General features: G+C 43.3%; 1 protein-coding gene across 2 annotated transcripts in view; it reads left to right on the top strand.

Annotated features, from left to right (window-relative positions):
* MSRA (methionine sulfoxide reductase A) overlaps window positions 1-18,802 on the top strand; it is a 239,774-nt gene that overhangs the window by 152,192 nt on the left and 68,780 nt on the right. For both annotated transcript variants that reach the window (XM_066180120.1, XM_066180121.1), the window contains exon 5: window positions 4,015-4,121. In XM_066180120.1, the coding sequence (XP_066036217.1) occupies window positions 4,015-4,121 (107 nt within the window). The remainder of the gene's footprint in view (window positions 1-4,014; window positions 4,122-18,802) is intronic.

Genomic DNA, 18,802 nt, shown 5'->3' with positions numbered 1-18,802 from the left:
GATAAGGAGTGGTGTGTAAGTGTTACTTTCAAGTCATTAGAGGGTTGAGTCTTTGAAAGAATTCCGTGATTTAGCCAATAAAATAAAGTGTCTTTTGCTTTAGCTTTCTGTAGGTAATGTATTAAACATCGGCTTTTTTGGAAACAAATCTGCTTGTTTGCAGTTTCTGAAGAAAAAAAAAATAGTACTGAGAAATCTGCTTTTTTATTGATCAGAGAATCACAGGATGGTTTGGGTTGGAAGGGAACTTAAAGATCATCTCATTCCACCCCCTGCCCTTGGGCAGAGGCAACTTTCACTGTCCCAGGTTGCTCCAAGTCTTGTCCAACCTGGCCTTGGACACTTCCAGGGATGGGAATTCCATATTCCAGTCCATATTCCAGTCATTCAAACCAAAGGAGAGTCAGAATTTATTGCTTTGATGCCAGAGAATGTGAGGAAGACCAGAACTAAATCATTCCTACCTGGGTACATCAGAAGATACCAAAGTGTTGGCAAGAAAGGGATTTTTAGAGCTATTTCTTTGCCTGTTATCTACACTTTGGCAAAGAGTCCTGATGGCACTGTGTTTATGTTCCTTGGCATTCTCAACCTAGGAATGGTTCCTTTGGCAGGATCTGGGAGCCCTTCACAGCTCCCTGCTCTCCCCAGCCACCATCCTCTCACCACAAATTTCCGTTTCATGTAAAGCAGAGCTCAGCTCTTGAGGGCTTTTTGTGGTTAATTGGTGCTCTGGGCTCTGCTGGCACAGTAAAGACATCTTACATTCTTCAGAGTGGTCAGGGCTGAGCTCTGCTGAGGTGCTTTGGTCAGCCAGAGGGAAATTCCTGAATCTAATCCGTGCCCAACATCTGAACACGTTTGGAGCTCCAGATGCCCTCATCTACCCTGGTTCTCCAGAGACAAGAGCTTACAATGACAGCCCAGTGCTCATACAGGATCTGGACTTCTGGATTTTGGACTTTTTTATACTTTGGCACCACACAACCATATCCGAAACTCACATATTTTTTGACTTTTGCCAGAGAGCTGCGAGTTCTCTGCTTTTCTCTCTGTTCTAAAATCAGCCTCTCTACCAAAGCATCTCTTTAAAAAGAGATTTTCTGGCTGTTCCCAGTAGATCAGACGATTTTCTTTGTTTCAGGTCTCACCATTGAGTGCCAGGTTGTTACCTCGGAGGTCTTTTTGTTCCTGTTCCTGCTGGATGTGTTCCTGATCACCTGGTCAAGGACACAGGATTTGCCTTTTCCAGTCTCTGTCTTGCCCCACTGATATTGCTAAAGTAGGTCTGGTTGAGAACAATTCCTTCATGGAGGGGATTTTCCAGCCCTGGCACAGCTGCCCAGGTGGATTCTCCGTCCCTGGAGGAATTTAAAATCCATGTGGATGTGGGACTTGGGGACATGGGTCAGTGGTGGCCTTGGCAGTGCTGGAGGATGGTTGGACTTGATCTCAGAGGTTTTTCCATCCTCAGTAATTCTCTGATTCCTCAGGGTTAATAAATGTTTCTTATCAACTTTAAGAAGGAATCTGTTTATCATCTCAGTCCTGAATGCGAAGTTTACATCCTACTGACAGATTTCCCTATTATCCTTGAGGAAAAGGTTGATCTCCTGGAGCTACCCTAGAAACTATCCCTAAACTGGCAGGTTTTGCACATGGCAGGGGGTGGGACTGGGTGATCTTTAGGGTCCCTTCCAACTGTTTTATGATTCTGTGATTCTATGAAAATGTATTTCCTTAAAGTGAAGCCCTCAGGAGTGGAACATGGCTTTAGGTGCATTGTTCAAGTGATAAATGCTCTTTGTTGCTTGGATATTGTCTTATTTCCCACCTGGAATTTGGATACTTTGGCTTTCAATTGCCCTTCCAAGTTAAACAACTCTGGCAAGACTGAAGAGCCTCATTTCTCTGTTTCGTTTTTTTTTTTTTTTTTTCTCTAGAAATGTATTTTTAATTTACAGTTAATTCTCCTCTTAACCTTCCCTTCAATAAATTAATTAAGCTGACTGGCTCCCTGATACTATGTCGTGGTGGCACATGCAGATATTAAATAATCTGATTTTTCACTCAGAGCACTGTGCATGTGAGCTCATACCAAACTTACACTCATAAATTCATGCTGGAAACCAGCACCCTCTGTAGTGATCCTCCATTTGGAGAGATTTTTGTAATCTCCTCCCTAGTTGGTTGTTAAACAGTTTGTTAAGCAAAAAATAGATTTGTAGAATGTTAATGCTTAAGCTCAAACATCAATCAGCATTAACAAATCCTGGCAAAACTAAAGCTTTCCTGGCCTGTCCTTATTTTATCCCAAACTGGCTTTACCAGAGCTCCCTGCCACCCTGGAAGAACTTCCAAAGGAATGAGCAAAATATCCTCTGGTGGCACTTGACACTATTAAGTATTGATGAAGAACATTGTTGTTGTTTTTATTGTAATAATACATTTTAACAGCTAAAAAATAACCCAAACCATCAGAAAACTCCATGAGATGTTTTGGAATCAGATTCTTTCATGTAACTGTTGGTCATCGAATGGAGCTGTCATCCTAATACATATTTTAAAATATTTTTGTGTCTTGTTCATAAATATTTCAGGCAGTTTTTGATTGTTTATTGTATTTCTCTTTAAATCTTTTCTTTGTTGTTGTTGTTGCCTTGGGGAGTCCAAGAGTGATAAATCCATGGTTTAATGAGGAGTAGTGAGTTGATGGCATCTTTTCCCTCCAGTACCACAGGCTCTTTCTCCACTCTCTGCCCTTTGCCAGGGGGGTATCAGGACATCCATTTCCTTTTCCATTTCATCTCCACAATCCTGAGAGTTGATGGGAATCCTCAGAGGGGCTTCTGCAGCCTGGTGGCAATCATAACACCAATCCTGATGATTTCCAGTTTGTCTTGGATTGCAGCATTTTGGGAGGACCCTGCTTAAGAAACTCCAACTTTTTCACTCCCCCAAGTTCATCCACATCACCAGACAAAGTCAAATTTAACACATTTTATTCCAGCAAACCGTAAAGTTGTGTTCTTGAACACAAATCTGGGAACAAGGCGGGAAAGGAAGTGATAACAAAGCTGCCAATGCAGCTGCAAAAGTGCTAAAGCTGCTCTGAGGCTGTTTGACTTTAGGGAAAAATGATCCACAGCAAAGCTGGCTGGAGAGAATGGGAATGGAATGGGAATGGGAATGGAAATGGGAAGCAGCAGTGCCAAACCAGATCTGGGCTGGTCACCTGAGGGGACAGTTGTCAGCTCTCTGCTTTGGCCCAGTGTTTTGTAGCTTTGTAGGGAGAATCCATCCCAAATTTTTCAAATCTGTAGAGGAACAACTTCATGCATCAAGTCTTTTGAAGGGGTTACACATGTCGGCAGAAATATCACAAAATCCTGGTGCCAAAATCGCCCATCCAGCCTGGCCTTGAACACCTCCAGGGATGGGGAGTCCACAAACTCTCTGGGCAGCCTGTCCCAAAAATAACTATTTTTCTCCAAAAGTATTTTATACCTTTCTCCCATTAAGTTATATTCTCACCGCACAAGAAAAATTATAATCACTTGATAAAATCAACATTTTTTGGTAACCATTACCGTGGTTCAAAATCAGTTTTTTAAGAGTGCCTTGTTTGCAGTGACTGCAGGTTAATTATTTAAGGTTTGACATCTGTATTTGACTATTGTGTGGTGGGACAAAACCGTAATATGCTCATATTTCATTTTCATGGCATTTTAAAGGAGATGCCAGCATTGAATCCCTTCAGGACTCTTTAACCAAAGAACTGGACTTCCTAAGACCACCTGCTAGTAGAAAAGAAAAAAACTGTGCTAATCCAGCGGTGTGCAACATCCTGAATTTAGTGGGAGGTGTCCCATGGCAGGGGGTTGGAATGAGATGAGCTTTAGGGTCTCTCCCAAGCCAACCCATCCTGGGATTCTGTGAAATGTGAGTGTTTTGAGCTTGTCCCAGCACCCAGGGAGAGAAGGGAGCTGATCCCCCTGTGTCCTGTCTCCCCAGGGATGCGGCAGGGGAACGACATCGGCACTCAGTACCGCTCGGCCATCTACACCTTTTCCCAGGAACAGATGGAAGCTGCCCTGAGATCCAAGGAGGAATATCAGAAGGTAACACTGGGCAGGGGGTGGAATTGCTTCACCTATGAGCTCGAGGTCAAAGGTGGCACCAACTGACACAAAATCAGCCCTTGTGCTGTGCACTCTCTGTGCTGCTGTTGCAGCTCCTCAGTCTGATGCCCAACTTGCATCATAGTTGCTTTAAATTCCAACTTTTAGGATTTTTTTTTTTTTTGTGAGAGTCATTTTATAACCATGCAGAAAAAAACCCAGCTCTTTATTCAGAGATATCTTGAGTCTCTTCTAGAGATTTATTTGATGTGGGTTCACCAGAACAGAAATCTGTGTTCTTAAAGCTCATCAAGCTTCTCTGGACCCCAAAGCCTGCACGGTGTACCCAAAATCCCAGATCCAAGAGTTCCTGAATGCTGCTGATAGATAATTGAGCTGGATAACTCAGGATCACCCACTTGATGCTTATGAGATGCTTCTATCAAGCCTTTCCCTAAATATCTTGGATGAAATGTGACATCCTGTGACTAACTGAGAGTATTTGTTGTGACACAAGGATTTGTGTGAGAGAACATTGACCATTTCCCTTTCTTACACAGAATTTTCCCTTGTTTTGTGGGGAATATGTATTCTGTCTCTACCCTACCACATTATTATTTAAGTAAAAGCAGGGGGATTAGTATCCTGCAGTGTTGTTGCACTGTGGTGCTGCCCAGTGCTCTTGTCAATGCAAAATCCACATTCTGCAGCAGAAAAACATTACATTATTATAATTTTTTGAAAAAAAACACTCAGCTGGGACATCAGGGCAGTAAACTTAAGTAGTACTAAAAGAAAATCAGTGTTCATTATATTTAATAAATACATTCCATATATTATCTTAATTATATTTAGTTATACAATCACCTCACTGGTGTTATGTTAAAGGACCAGGAGTTTTGGTGGATATTCGATGTTAAAAGCAAAAAACCTCTTTTTACGTCAGCCAGAAGGTCCCAAAAGGCAGCAGTTTGTTTTTTAACAGTGTGGGTATGACTGGGTGAGCTCCTAGGGCCGGCTCCTACTTGCAGCTGGAATTATTTTAAATGCAAAGAGACACTCAGAACTGCAGGTAAGTGATTTCCAGATCTGATAACTGTGTATGTAAATGAAGTGCTCAATGACATATTTTTTTCTGATGGGGATAAGTCAGCCTTGCAGGTGTTTATCTGGTGGTTTTGGAAGATATTTATCATTCAGAACTTCTTTTTACTCATCATTTACCTTAAATCCACTGCTTTTCCAAATTCCTATTATTCCTTTCTTTTAGCATCTGCTGACCAACATCACCCTGTGAATCTTGCAGCTTTAATTTGCTTTCCCAGCTCTATTATCCGCTGCTGTTATTTGTCATTAAATAAATACTGACATGAGAGCAAAATTGCCATGTGTGAGATTGCAATATGATATTACAGAAATTTCCATCATCGAATAGATTTCCTTAATAGCACCATTTAAAATTTACCTACTTTGAAAAGTGTGTGTAATTAGTACATTTATATAATTAGGCACAACTGTAAGTGAGCACATGTAGAGTTTGTTTTTGCACTGAAGTGGGGAAGGAAGGGACGGTGTTGCCAGCTAAGGAAACCCAGCAAATATGCACTGAAATTCCTTAGGGATGTGTGTTTCCCATGTATTATTAACAACAATATCTCCAATATTATCTACTGGGGTATTGCAGGAGCAGTGGAATGGTTGTGTGGGAAACACACTGAGCAAACAATTTGTTCAGGAATCCCTTTTTATATTAAGTGCTGTGCATTCCATTATTTTAATGTAAATGTAATACAGCCACTTTCCTTATTATTGCAGCAATTTGAAACAAATACCAAGTTTTTCTGGCAGTGACACATGCCAGATAATCATGGATAAAAATGGGGGAATGGCACAGTTTTTTCCGTGATAAGCAGTGGTGCCTGCAGCAAGGGAGAAAGGACTAACAAATATTACAATAACTGCAGTGTGCATGGGTGACTTCAGCGTTTTTTGGCACTGCAAAAGAAGGAAAATAAAATCAAAATGTCATTTATTTATTTGTTCACTGAATAATTGTGCATGTTCTCTTAGATGTGGTTTGAGCTGAGGGCCTGAAACAGCCCTTAAAATGTCCTTCAACCAGAAGATGATGGGTTTGCTAGATGAGGTTTGGGTTTTTTCCCAACTGGCTCCTGGTGTCCAGGGAAGGGAGCAGAGATGGGGAAGGGGCTGGAGCACCAGGAGGAGCTGGGAAAGGGGCTCAGCCTGGAGAAAAGGAGGCTCAGAGGGGACCTTGTGGCTCTGCACAACTCCCTGACAGGAGGGAGAGGCGGGTCTGGCTCTGCTCCCAGGGAACAGAGACAGGAGAAGAAGCGATGGCCTCAAGCTGCACCAAGTTGTGATCTAGACTGGATATTAGGGAAAAAAAAAATCTTCACAGGAAGGGTGAGCAAGCATTGGAATGGGTTTCCCAGGTCAGTGGTAGATTCCTCATTCCTGGAGGGATTTAAAAGTTATGTGGATGTGGCAGTTGGGGACATGGATCAGTGGAAGCCTTGGCAGTGCTGGGGGATACTTGGATTCGATGATCTCGGAGTGCTTTTCCAACCTCAGTGATGCTGGGAGTCAATTTTAAGTGACAATAATCAGATTTATTGCCAAGCTGTGAGTGGGACTCTTAGTGTGCCCCAAGCCCAGGTATCCTGCAAAGTCACATCTATTTTAAGTCTTGTGGACTTGTTGCTGATTCCTTCAGCTGCTCTGAGGGCTGAGAAGTGGCAGCAGAGCACTGAATTCACAGTGAGCTGTGGGGCTGGAGCTGCTGAGGGAGCTGAGTGCAGGAGTCAGAGTCAGCTGCTGGTGACAGAGACTGTAATACAATAGTGCTGCTGCCAGACAGTGACACAATGGAAGTGTAATCAGAAAAACATCAAATGAGGGCCAGGCCTTGGTAAAATCACTGTGAATGAGCAGTTTTGCCTGAAGCTGAGGATTTTTAATACAGGTGAACCTGAGGTTACTCAATTTTCGAGACAGTTGCCCGTCTTGGTTTGGTTTTAAAATGAATTATCAAGGCAATTGTAATCCAGAGAGTGAAATCAAGGTGGGAAGAAGTTTGTATTCATTTTTTTTTTCAGAATCAGACCTTGCAGTTGTTTTGTCAAGCACTAGCACTGGGTTTTAAGGCTCCAAAAACCACTGAGTGCCTCCAATTCATGGAATCACAGAATAGTTTGGATTAGAAGGGACCTTAAAGACCATCCTGTTCCACCCCCTGCCATGAGCAGGAACACCTTCCACTACCCCAGGTTGATCCAAGACCTGCCCAACCTGGCCTTGGACACTTCCAGGGATGGGGCAGCCACAGCTTGTCTGGGAAACCTGTGCCAGGGCCTCACCACCCTCACAGACAGGAATTCCTTCCCACAACTGCATCTATCCCTGCCCTCTGGCAGTGGGAAACCATTCCCTGTGTCCTGTCCCTCTATCCCTTGTCCCAAGTCCCTCTCCAGCTGTCCTGGAGCCCCTTTAGGCCCTGGAAGGGGCTCTGAGCTCTTCCCAGAGCTTTCTCTTCTCCAGGTGAACACCCCCAGCTCTCCCAACCTGGCTCCAGATCAGAGGTTTTGGATTAATGCATTCCATGGAATTAGGAACACAATCAATTAGCACTGGCCAGCAGAAGATGCAGCAATCCCTGCAGCACAGCACTTTAGCAGACACTGGGAAGCTTCCATCAGCTTTCTGTGATACAAACCAGCAAAATCCTCAGTTGCAAAAACAAGACCTTTACGTTTGGTGTTTGGGAAAAGAGATTGAAAAGCTGGAATTTCCAAAAGCAATGAGCTTTGGAGCAGCAACCTGCAAGGAGGTGAAGTTGTCAGGATTGTGTTTGTCAAAGCTGGAGGAAGGGCCGTTTACAGACCTCTGGGATCTGCAGTTCTGAGTGGTTAATTCCATGAAGGAATGCCTGGCGGCGGGAATTCACAACCTTCATCTGTGTTTTTATCTGATGTGCTGTGTGAATTCAGAGCAGGCTTTGCCTGGGAGATGGTTTTTCATGTGATTTTTGGCTGGGAGAAGTTAAATAGCTCTTTTAAAATGAGATTGTTTTCATTAAAGCAATACAATAGTCAATAAAAAAATAACACCTGCTTACTCCTCTTCAAATTATGTCTAATTCAGAGCTTTATGTGTCAAATTATCTCTGCTTCACTCTGCTGTGAATGGCAACGACTTGATTCCTGATTGATGGTGGTGGCTCTTGTGGAGACAAGCAAAGCTGATCTGATAAGCTGAGCCATTCTTTGGTTTGTAATCACTTTTCTGTGCTGCAGAGATACCCTTTGTATGTTCATCCCTCTTGGAGAAGGCTGCATTTGGCCACGGATGAGGAGGTTTTGTGTGAGCAGTTGTGAACTCTTTTCATGTTACTGTAACTGCAGAAAATTTGACATTGCCACTCCAATAAAATTTGGGCATCTCACAGCGGGAAAATCTCTCAAAACTAATCCTAATCCATTTCTTGATGACAGTGGCAGCAAGATAAAAGCATTAATGGCATGAACTTAGGGTGAACTTGTGGATGGGTCTACCTGGACTTCAGCAAAGCATTTGACAGCATCTCCCATGGCTTATTCCTGGAAAATCCAGCAGCCCATGGCCTGGGCAGGTTCTCTCTGGGCTGGCTTGAGAACTGGTGATGTCTGGGCACAGGGAGTGCTGGGGAATGAAGCTGCAGTTGGTGACAACAGCCTCCTGCAGCTCCAGGCTGGGGCGGAGGGGCTGGAAAAGGCCCTGGGGGTGCTGGTGACAGCAGCTGGACATGAGCCAGGTGTGCACAGGTGGGCAAGAGGCCAATGGCACCTGGGCTGTCACAGCTCTGGGGTGGCAGCAGGGCCAGGGCAGTGCCTGTTCCCTGTGCTGGCACTGCTGGGACACTCCAGTCCTGGGGACACTTCTGGGACAACAAGGACATGGAGCAGCTGGAGCATGTCCAGTGAAGGGAACGGTGCTGGGGAAGGGGCTGGAGCACCAGGAGCAGCTGAGGGAGCTGGGAAAGGGGCTCAGCCTGGAGAAAAGGAGGCTCAGGGGGGACCTTGTGGCTCTGCACAACTCCCTGACAGGAGGGGACAGCCAGGGAGGGTTGGGCTCTGCTCCCAGGGAACAGGGACAGGAGGAGAGGGAACGGCCTCAAGCTGCACCAGGGAAGGTTTAGTCTGGACATCAGAAGAATTTCTTCATGAAAAAAGTGATTAGTTGTTGAAATGGGCTTCCCAGGGAGGTGGTGAATTTCTTAAATCCCATTTCATTCCACCCCCGGCCATGGGCAGGGACACCTCTCACTATCCCAGGTTGTTCCAAGCCCTGTCCAACCTGGCCTTGGACACTTCTGGGGGTGGGCATTCCCTGAGGCAGAGAGGTGCCACCATCCCGTGCTGAGTGCATCCTGCTACTATTCCTGTTCCCCAGGAATGCAGCACGTGGTGCTTATTTTTATTAATGCTGAGAAAGACAAGATTTTTTTTTTATATATAGCTTTCAATTCTGCATTTATTGTCTTCACTTGATGAAGGCCAGGCATTTCGCTTGGCCCTTTGACTGTTGCAAATACAGCTGATCCTATATTTGAATTTAGAGCCAAGAACAGCAGGATGAAACCAGACTTTGTATTTTGCAATCATTTTTTCATCTGGGAGGTCATGGGGGTCACCAAAGGAGCCGTTTGCTTTATTGCACTGGGAATGTGAAGTTTATATTGGACATTTAAACTAATGCTAGAAATTGCCCTGTAATAAACTAATGTAAATATCAAATGGATTTGACTCTAAGAGTGGGTTGTAAATAAAACATTTCCTGCCTTGTGTGGCTTGCCCTGTTCAGCCTGCCATTAATGTAAAAACACGCTGGATTTGTGTAGACATCCCATTTTCATGTCCTTAGGCAGATGAATTCTCAATCTCCAGGACAGATCCCCATGTTGCTTCAGAAAATGAAGATTTAAAGGGCTGAGCTGTTGTTCTAGGGGGTCCTACCCAGTGTGACCTGGCCTCCAGTTGGGCACAGGTCTCCTGTGGGTCCTGGGTCATCTCAGTGCCAAGGAGAAGTAGTGGATGATGCCAACACAGAGGTTAAATCCCTTTCCATCAGCCTGGAAGTGTTCTCTCACATAGTTCAGTGGTATCTGGGATCCTTCTGAAGAGCTTCTACTCCAGGATTTTGAATTTCCTGATCTTGATTATGCATCTGTTACAGCGTTCTGAAAGTGTCACAAGCGCATTGAATGTCAGGTGCAGAAATGTGATAATGACTTTAATAATGGTGGTTTAAGTGAACACAGGATTTACAGGGAACAGGATGGAATTCCTTCTCTTCAGGAAGCTCTCACGGAGTTCAGTTTAGCTGAGAGGTTAGGTATGGGGAGGACAGGATAAAATGGAAAAAGGTCAAGGTAAAAGGAACATGATGGTCATCAGCTGGTGCTGTTCTTACCCTCTTTGGGTTTAACACCACCCTTAAAAGTGACCTAAGGAAAAATTTCCAGAAAATAAACCTGAGGAATCATCTCCAGATGTGTCCAGTCTCATCATGTGTGAGAATGTTGTCTTAATTCTGCTCTGCCCTTTGGATCCATCCAAGATTTGAAGTGGGAATCTCTGCCTGGACTGAAAGGGGGAGAGAGATTGGCCTGGTTTGAGGTTTCCCTACAAATTGAAAAATTCAGGAAAAAGCCTTTTTTAAAAGTGACATGTACATTTCTAATGAGCCTGGGAGCATTACTTTTGCTCTCCAAACAGTTTGTTTATCCCTAGTGCCGAGCTGTGAGATCCAAGAACACTCCTCAAACCTCGTTTTCTCAGGAACAGAAGTGTGCCTGAGCCAGGATTCAAATGAGTACTCATGGAACACTTTCCCACTGTTTACCCAACTCTGAAATACAAAGCAAAAAAATGTATCTGAGCATGATGACACTTCAGGAAGTTCTGAGTTCCACAAAGCTCTCATGTGGAAATGACAGATACTCAACATTTATAAAATATCCTGCTCAGGCCTCTGAATATGGACATAGGAGGGTCCACTTAAACACTCAGGTCCCCATGGTTTGATAACCAGGTGGTTGATAAGCAGTTGTTTTGACAATTCATCCCCGCTGAAGTTGTTTTCCAGCTGATGTTACCATTTGCTTAAATAACTCTCAAGATTCCATCACAGGACCCAGTGCAGATCTTCCATAAACCACAAATCCAGAGCAACACCATTCAAATCCATGGAATTACTTTGGCTTTCCAGTAATGCAATTGAGATAAAAATCTGGTCCAGGAGTTCAGTTCTTCTCAGTATTTTTGTTGCCCAAAGAACTGTCATAAGATTGTGTGTATTATTTTCTGTATGAAGTGTGCCACTACATCAAAGAGAGCTCTCAGCTTTGGGGAAAACAAGTCAACACTTCCTGGAAGGAAAAAATCTAAGGATGCTTTAGCCTGCAACATTTGTCATGTCTGGTTCAATCTTGTGATCTTTTTTTCATCAAGTCTTTTTTCTCCTTTATTGACTTGCACAGATCTCTTGTAGACTGGTCTTTCCTTTGGCTTTATCATGGAATCACAGAATTCCAGAATGGTTTGAGTTGGAAGGGACCTTAAAGCCCATCCCACTCCACCCCCTGCCATGGGCAGGGACACCTTCCACTATCCCAGGTTGCTCCATGCCCTGTCCAGCCTGGCCTTGGACACTTCCAGGGGCAGCCACAGCTTCTCTGGCTACCCTATGCCAGGGCCCACCACCCTCACAAGCAGAATTTTCCATCATTTGATGTTGTCCCTCATCCTTTTCTTCCTAGTTCCACATTTTCCCCAGTCCTCAGGTTTTCCACTTTTTTTTTTTTTTTTCCCCTCAGGCCTCTGTTTCTGAAAAACCATTCCTTTTTTTTTTTTTTTTTAAAATCCTTGCAGACCAAGACAAACTTGTGTTTTTTCTATTTATTCGGTGTCATTTGCTCACTGGGTCTGCAAGTGAATCTGACTACCAACATAAAGTGGACAAAATATTTTTCTTCTTCCTCCTGCCTAGAGCATCCCGAGACACCTTCTAGGGCAGGGCCGTGGAGTATGTGCAGCAGGAGTCATCAAAGACTGAGAAATCACTTTCAGTGAATCCTTGCTTCAAGACCCAGAATTAAATCCAGTATTTAACCCTGACCTTTCCCCGAGCAAGCAGCCTCCTATGGATTTTTGGGGTTAATGTATTTCCATTGTGGCTGCTCCTTTCTCCTGTGCTTTGGTTATTTTTAGTTGGCTCAGTTAAACCACGTCTTTTTCAAGTTTTAAAGGAGTTGTATTTAAGGTATCCACAGAAGAAAAAAAATCTTTTACACATCAAGACCCTTTGTGAGGTGGTGGGGAAGGGCAGGAGGAAGAGCTGTAACCAGACAATGGGTGAAGATGAAATTTTGGCTTTTTTCAGGGAAGCCATGGAGACAATTTGAGATTTAGCTCCATTCTAATGATCTCAGTGGTCCAGGGCAGTGACTCTGACCTTCATGTGATCTCCCAGTTGTCCCAGCACTAATTTTTAAATTATTTCTAAACCTTGATCACTGCAATTTGCAACAATCCTGGTGAAAGTCCATCTTAATCCCATTATCATTCCCTATATCAGTACCATTTTTACACTGCTTTTTTTAATTAAAACAATTTTATGATATTTAATCAAACACAAAATGTTCACTGCATTGGATCTGCAAATTTTCCTGTGTCAGCTGAACTTGTAAAAGCATCAAAGACAGATGTTGGGTTTTTATTTGACCTGTTTTCTACAAAAACATTGATTGACATTAATTATAGTCCCTATCATTTGAATGTCATTTCTTTTTTGGGGGGGTGGTTTTGTTTGGTTTTTCTTCTTCTTTTTTGTTTGTTTGTTTTGGGTTTTTTTAACCCATGTACAAATTAGCCCAGTGTTGTTTGTGTTGTCTTATTTTCCCTTTTGAAGTCCTCAGGGAACTGGTGCTCGCTCATTCCCTCTTCTAAAATTTTCAATATTAATCATCTACTGATTATGTGAATACCACGTTTTCCCTAAAAAATCTAAAAAATCAGACAAGTTTGGCTTTATTGGCCAGTGCTTCATGCTGAAGGACACCTAAACTTAAGGGTCTTTGCACTCCTTAAACATATTTTCTAGATATTTCTAGATAATTTGGATTTTTAAAAATATGTAAAACACAACAATTAAATGTATATATTTATTTATTAAATATTTAATAAATACAGTTGTATTTATCACAAATGCCTGAGTGGCTGCACTGGAAATTTAGAAAAATCTGTTTTTTCCAGCAATGACAACTTTCAGCCCAAACCGTGAAGTTTTGTGGAGATTTAAACACCCAAAGCAAAATTCTGTAAAAAAAAAAAAAAAAAAAGAGGAGTTGAAAAATTGCAGTCAGCGATTGCAGCATCCCTCCTCCTTCTCCGCACACACATACAGTAACGTGCACTTTTTAACATCATCATCATTTTATTTTCTGTAATATTTTTTATTTTTATCTCAATCAGCTAATTATATCCTTGTGGTGATTTTTCATCCAGCTCTTCTTGCCATTGTATGTATGTGGCTGCTATTTTATGTGCCAAAAAATCTTAGGAAATATATTTCCCCATTATCCCGTGATATATTATCATAGGAAAAACCTTCAGTGAGAAATTAGGGGGTTTTCCAGGGCTGGAGAAATCCTGATTTCTTTCATTGCCCTCTAGTGGGCTCGAGCTCTTCTGCAAGGGCAGGGAATGAGGAGCTTTCCCCTTCTCTTTGTGCCACACAAACCATCAGGTTTTCTATAATTTCAGTTATTTGTCCATATTTGTGTGCTTCCTAGAGCATCATTTCATGGATCAGATGCAGCAGAATTATCCTGCCGGGGTTTATAAATTATGACAAAAAGAGAACTCTGTGCTTTGCGTATTTTTGCTGTGGAAAGCAGGAGATGGGCATTACCCGAATGAACGTTCCCCAGGTGAATTTTGGGAAGGACACTCGTAGATATTGGGCTGTCATTGAAATATTTACAGTCTGGAGAAGTAGATGCCAGGTTTTTATAATTTTCTGCTGTTGTAGCTATGTTGAATTGTGAATTCATCCCACAGTCTGGCTGAAGGAGGGATTGGCAAATGTTCCATCCCATTTATTTGTGATTTATCACAGAATCCTAGAATGGTTTGGGCTGGAAGGGACCTTAAGGATCGTGAGCAAGGACACCTCCCTCTGTCCCAGGTTGCTCCAAGCTCCATCCAACCTGGCCTTGGACACTTCCAGGGATCCAGGGGCAGCCACAGCTTCTCTGGGCAGCCTGTGCCAGGGCCTCACCACCCTCACAGGGAAGGATTTCTTTCCCAATATCCCATCTATCCCTGCCCTCTGGCAGTGGGAAACCATTCCCTGTGTCCTGTCCCTCCAGGCCCTTGGGGCAAAGAGATTAATTTTGAACAGTTAAGATCAAAGGAAATCAAACATTTCTCCAGACTGGTTGTTATTTTTTTTTTAAATTTAATGTTTTTAAATTTTTTTTTAATAGCAAAAAATTTACAAATGTATAGTACATCATAATGTATTACGGCTTGCTGGTCTTACAAAGTGAGTGACTTTTTGATATAAAATCCCTGTTTAAGATATGTTGGCTTCATACAAAGTTGTATTTCTGCACTGCCCCGGAAAGAGAGGAAGGGAAAAGCTCTAAAGGGCATTTTGGAAATGGCAGCATAATTCTGTCTCAGAAACTTGGGTTAGGTCAGGCATTAATTTAGATCATGAGAGAATCACAGTGTTCATTAGAGGGCAGAACATGAGGGAGTCAAGCACCTGTGCAAGAGGCAAAAGCAGGGTTGTTTAGAATCATGCAATCATGGGACTGTTTAGGTTGGAAAAGTCCTTGGAGATCACTGAGTCCAACCATTCCCAGCACTGCCAAGGCCACCACTGGCCCATGTCCCCAACTGCCACATCCACATGGATTCTAAATCCCTCCAGGAATGGGGACTCCACCACTGTCCTGGGCAGCTGTGCCAGGGCTGGGACAACCTTTTTGGGAAAGAAATTATTCCTAATATCCAATCAAACCCCCCCTGGTGCAACTTGAGGCCATTTCCTGTTTTCATGCGTGATGGATTTACCATCCACAAACGATAGCTCTGTGTCCATTGATGTGATGGGTGGCACATTTGCTGCCTTCCAGTGGGTTGGGATCTCCCTGGTTTGCCAGGATGTTGAGAAATGCTGGAATGTGGCTCAGGGGGTGCTTCTGGCAGCTCCCTCAGCGTCTTTGGGTAGATCTCATCCCATCCCACCCCAGGGGCTTGTATTAGTGGTGTAGCAGGTTGATGACAGCCTTGGATTACAGGATTCATTCTGCTCCCTGTTCCTCTCTGGAGAACAACTGGTCTGACTGTTAAAGACTGAGGCAAAGAAGGCATTAATTACCCCCACCTGCTCCGCATCCTGTGCTGTTCCATTCCCCCTGCATCCAGCAAAGGATGGAGATTTGCACGTCCGCGTTTGCGGATGTGCATTGAGAGCAGCAGGGAAAAAATCCTGCAGCTTTGCACTTTACTTCAGGAATGACTCACTCCCTCTGGTGGGAACATTTCATTCTGAACGTGTGATGCTGCTTTCCTCCCTCCTCCTCCTCCTCCTGCATCCACCACCCTCCCCACATTCCCATTCCTGCTGCTCCGTGTGTGACATCTGCTCCGTGTGCTGCAGAGCAACACTTCGGTTTCTATGGTAGCTGCTGTAGCCACTGGACCCATGGACTGGGAGGGAGTGGAGGGAAAAAATGCTCCAAGTGGCCAAATTCAGGTGCAGGATGTCTGTTCTTCCTTGGTTAGAGGGCTGGGATGTTTTGGGAGAGGATGTCCCAAGGGTAGGTCAACCCAGGACATTCCAGGGTCATCACCTTCCTTCTCCTGGGAAAAGTGCCTGCAGGCCAGCAGTGAAGTGGAGGGTGTGAAGGGCAGCAGATTTTGGGTTTGGTTGAACTTCTCGTTTCCTTTTGTCTTGTTTAGGTCTCTAGTTTGCAGCGAACTCTCCTCAGCTTCTGCCTTTAAGATGGTGAAAATGCAGATGCCAGACCTAAGATATTGTAATTAAGTGTCTATTTATAACAGAGTTTGTCATTAGAATTACCGTGTCATTTTTTAAACAAGGGAGGATAATGCCAGTTCACAATCTACACCTGTAGCTGTGGGTTTTTTGTTGTTGTTGTTTTTTTTTTTTAATTATTTTAAATGTAGTTCTTCTTTGATTTGTTCTGGCTCTGAATTCATTAAGAAGCCTGAATTAGCATCCTGCCACATTGTCTGGGGCTTCTTCACTCCTCCGTCCCCTCAGGTACAAACACCAGGATTCTGAGCCCGGATTCTAAGCTTAGCTAAAAGGGAGTTGACTAAAACACGGAGCCCACTTCTTCATTTTTAAACATACTTTGTAGAATGGAATCAGAAAAAAGATTTTAGCAACAATTCCTTCATGGAAAGTGTTGTCCAGCCCTGGCACAGCTTCTCAAAGCAGTGTTGGGAGTCTTCTTCCTTGGAGGGATTTAAATGCCGTGTGGATGTGGCACTTGGGGACATGGGTCAGTGGTGGCCTTGGCAGAGGTGGGAATGGTTGGACTCAGTGATCTCCAAGGGCTTTTCCAACCTTAATGATTCTGTGATTCCATAATGTCGTTATGCCACACCATTGCGGAGATAAATCTATTTTACAGCAGTTTTTTTCCATGGGAGACAAAGCCAGCGGGAGCTGGGATCCACAAATTCATATGAACTTGGTAAATCACGAAATCATGGGATGGTTTGGGTTTGAAGGGACCCTAAAGACCATCTTGTTCCAACACCTGGGAGAGGACAGGTTGTCAGGGGTGAAGGTTGTGCCTCCTGTGCCCATGTGTGGTGTGTGGGCACAGGGATGATCCTGAGCTCTGACATATCTCCAGAGAAACTGGTCCTGCCCAGGTGAGGGGAATTTAGTGCTGGATGTAAGTCTGAAGAGCTCTCTTTGAGGCAGAGGAACAGGCCTTTTTCAGGTCCATGCTTCTTTTGTTTCTTTTCATTGAAATATGGTTTTTATTCCATTTCCTGTAATCCTTGGAATTTCAGGAGGCATAGGCCAAATGTTTCGTCTTATGTGAAGAATATTTTACATCTTCAGCATTCCTGCTGTACGTTGTATGATTCTGTTATCCAGCTGTGTTTGCACCTTGCATCTTTTTTTTAAATTCCATTTTGTCACTTATTCCCATTTAATCCCATATAATCTTTCCTGGAGTCTTTAACAGCAAGCCAGACCTCAGATCCCCTCAGCCTAAGTAGTTGCCAATGACATGATAAATCCTCTAAAATCAATTGGAGTCTGGTGTCTGTGGAGCTCTGGTGCAGTTCTAAACCAGCCCAAATTGGACTTTTTAATGGAAAGCTGTGACAAACTGGATTTTTTTATGGAAGACTGTGGCACAAGAAGAGCCTTTACCATGATCTCTAGTATTTATGGTTGTTTCCCAACTTTTTAGGGTGCTGCTTGTCTCTCTGTTTTACCCTCAGTCTTGCTTGTGTCCCCGTGTGTTTTATGGACCCTCTTCCACTTGCATGGAAATCCCAGCCATCCTTAAGGACACTCCATTTCTATTTGTCATTAGCAGTCCTTATAAACACTTTTTTCTCCCCCTTTTTCCCCTCCTTTTTGCCTGTGAGCAGAAAGGCTTCACAGCCTCTAAACTGTCTCAGCTCTGACTTGAATCCCTCGAGGTGTCACATCAGGTAAATCACATGCAAAGCCACGGAATCATTTAGGTCAGAAAAAACCTGCAACATCATCAATTCCAATCTTTAAATCTTACTCTCGCCTTCTAAATGTAGCCAAAAAATAAAGTTAGATGTCTTTAAAAGATGATGAAATTATCTGGGTCGTCCCCCTCACAGAATCATGGAGGGTGGAAAAGGGCCATCGAGTCCAAGCTGTGGCTGATCCCCAGTTTGTCACCCAGTCCAGAGCACTGAGTGTCACGTGCAGGCCTCCTTTGGACACCTCCATGGATCCTTGGGCAGCCCCTTCCAATGTTTAACAACCCTTTCCATGACAAAATTCCTCCTGATATCCAACCTGAACCCCTCTTGGAGAGTACTGTAGATTCCACCTGGTTTCCATTATCCCATAATGGTGCATAATTGCCATAATCTCAACTGAAAATAGTTTTTCTTTTGGAACTGAGATCATCCCACATTTTCCATTATTTGGCCCTTTTGCACCTGTTCTTTTTCTTTCTTGAGCTTAGTTTATGACTTACGTGTCTACGTGTGGATCAAAGCTTAGTTTATGACTTACGTGTCTACGTGTGGATCAATGTTAGAAGATAATATTAAAACAGGGATTAGCACGTAGCAATAATTTATTAAATAGTGTAATTCCTCGTTGTGCAGAGGCCATCATTAATTTAATTTGTTTAATTAAAATAGCCCATTAAAATGGATTTAGTTATTGGCACCAAAGCACTGCTGGCTTCCTTTTTGTTACTGGGACATTTTATTATACGAAGTCTCACCAAATTCAACATTTTGCTAATTGAGTCAGTGGTTCAATTTGAAATTAGTGTTGCTGGGAAGGAGAAACAAATCAAATAGAGAACCTCGTTAGCATTTAGGACATAAGACAGGGGGTTT

Source organism: Chamaea fasciata, unplaced genomic scaffold (genome assembly GCF_029207755.1).
Source record: "Chamaea fasciata isolate MVZ Bird 193981 ecotype frontalis unplaced genomic scaffold, bChaFas1.0.hap1 SCAF_3, whole genome shotgun sequence".
NCBI classification, from domain to species: Eukaryota; Metazoa; Chordata; class Aves; order Passeriformes; family Sylviidae; genus Chamaea; species Chamaea fasciata.
This window is presented reverse-complemented; position numbering and strand designations above follow the sequence as displayed.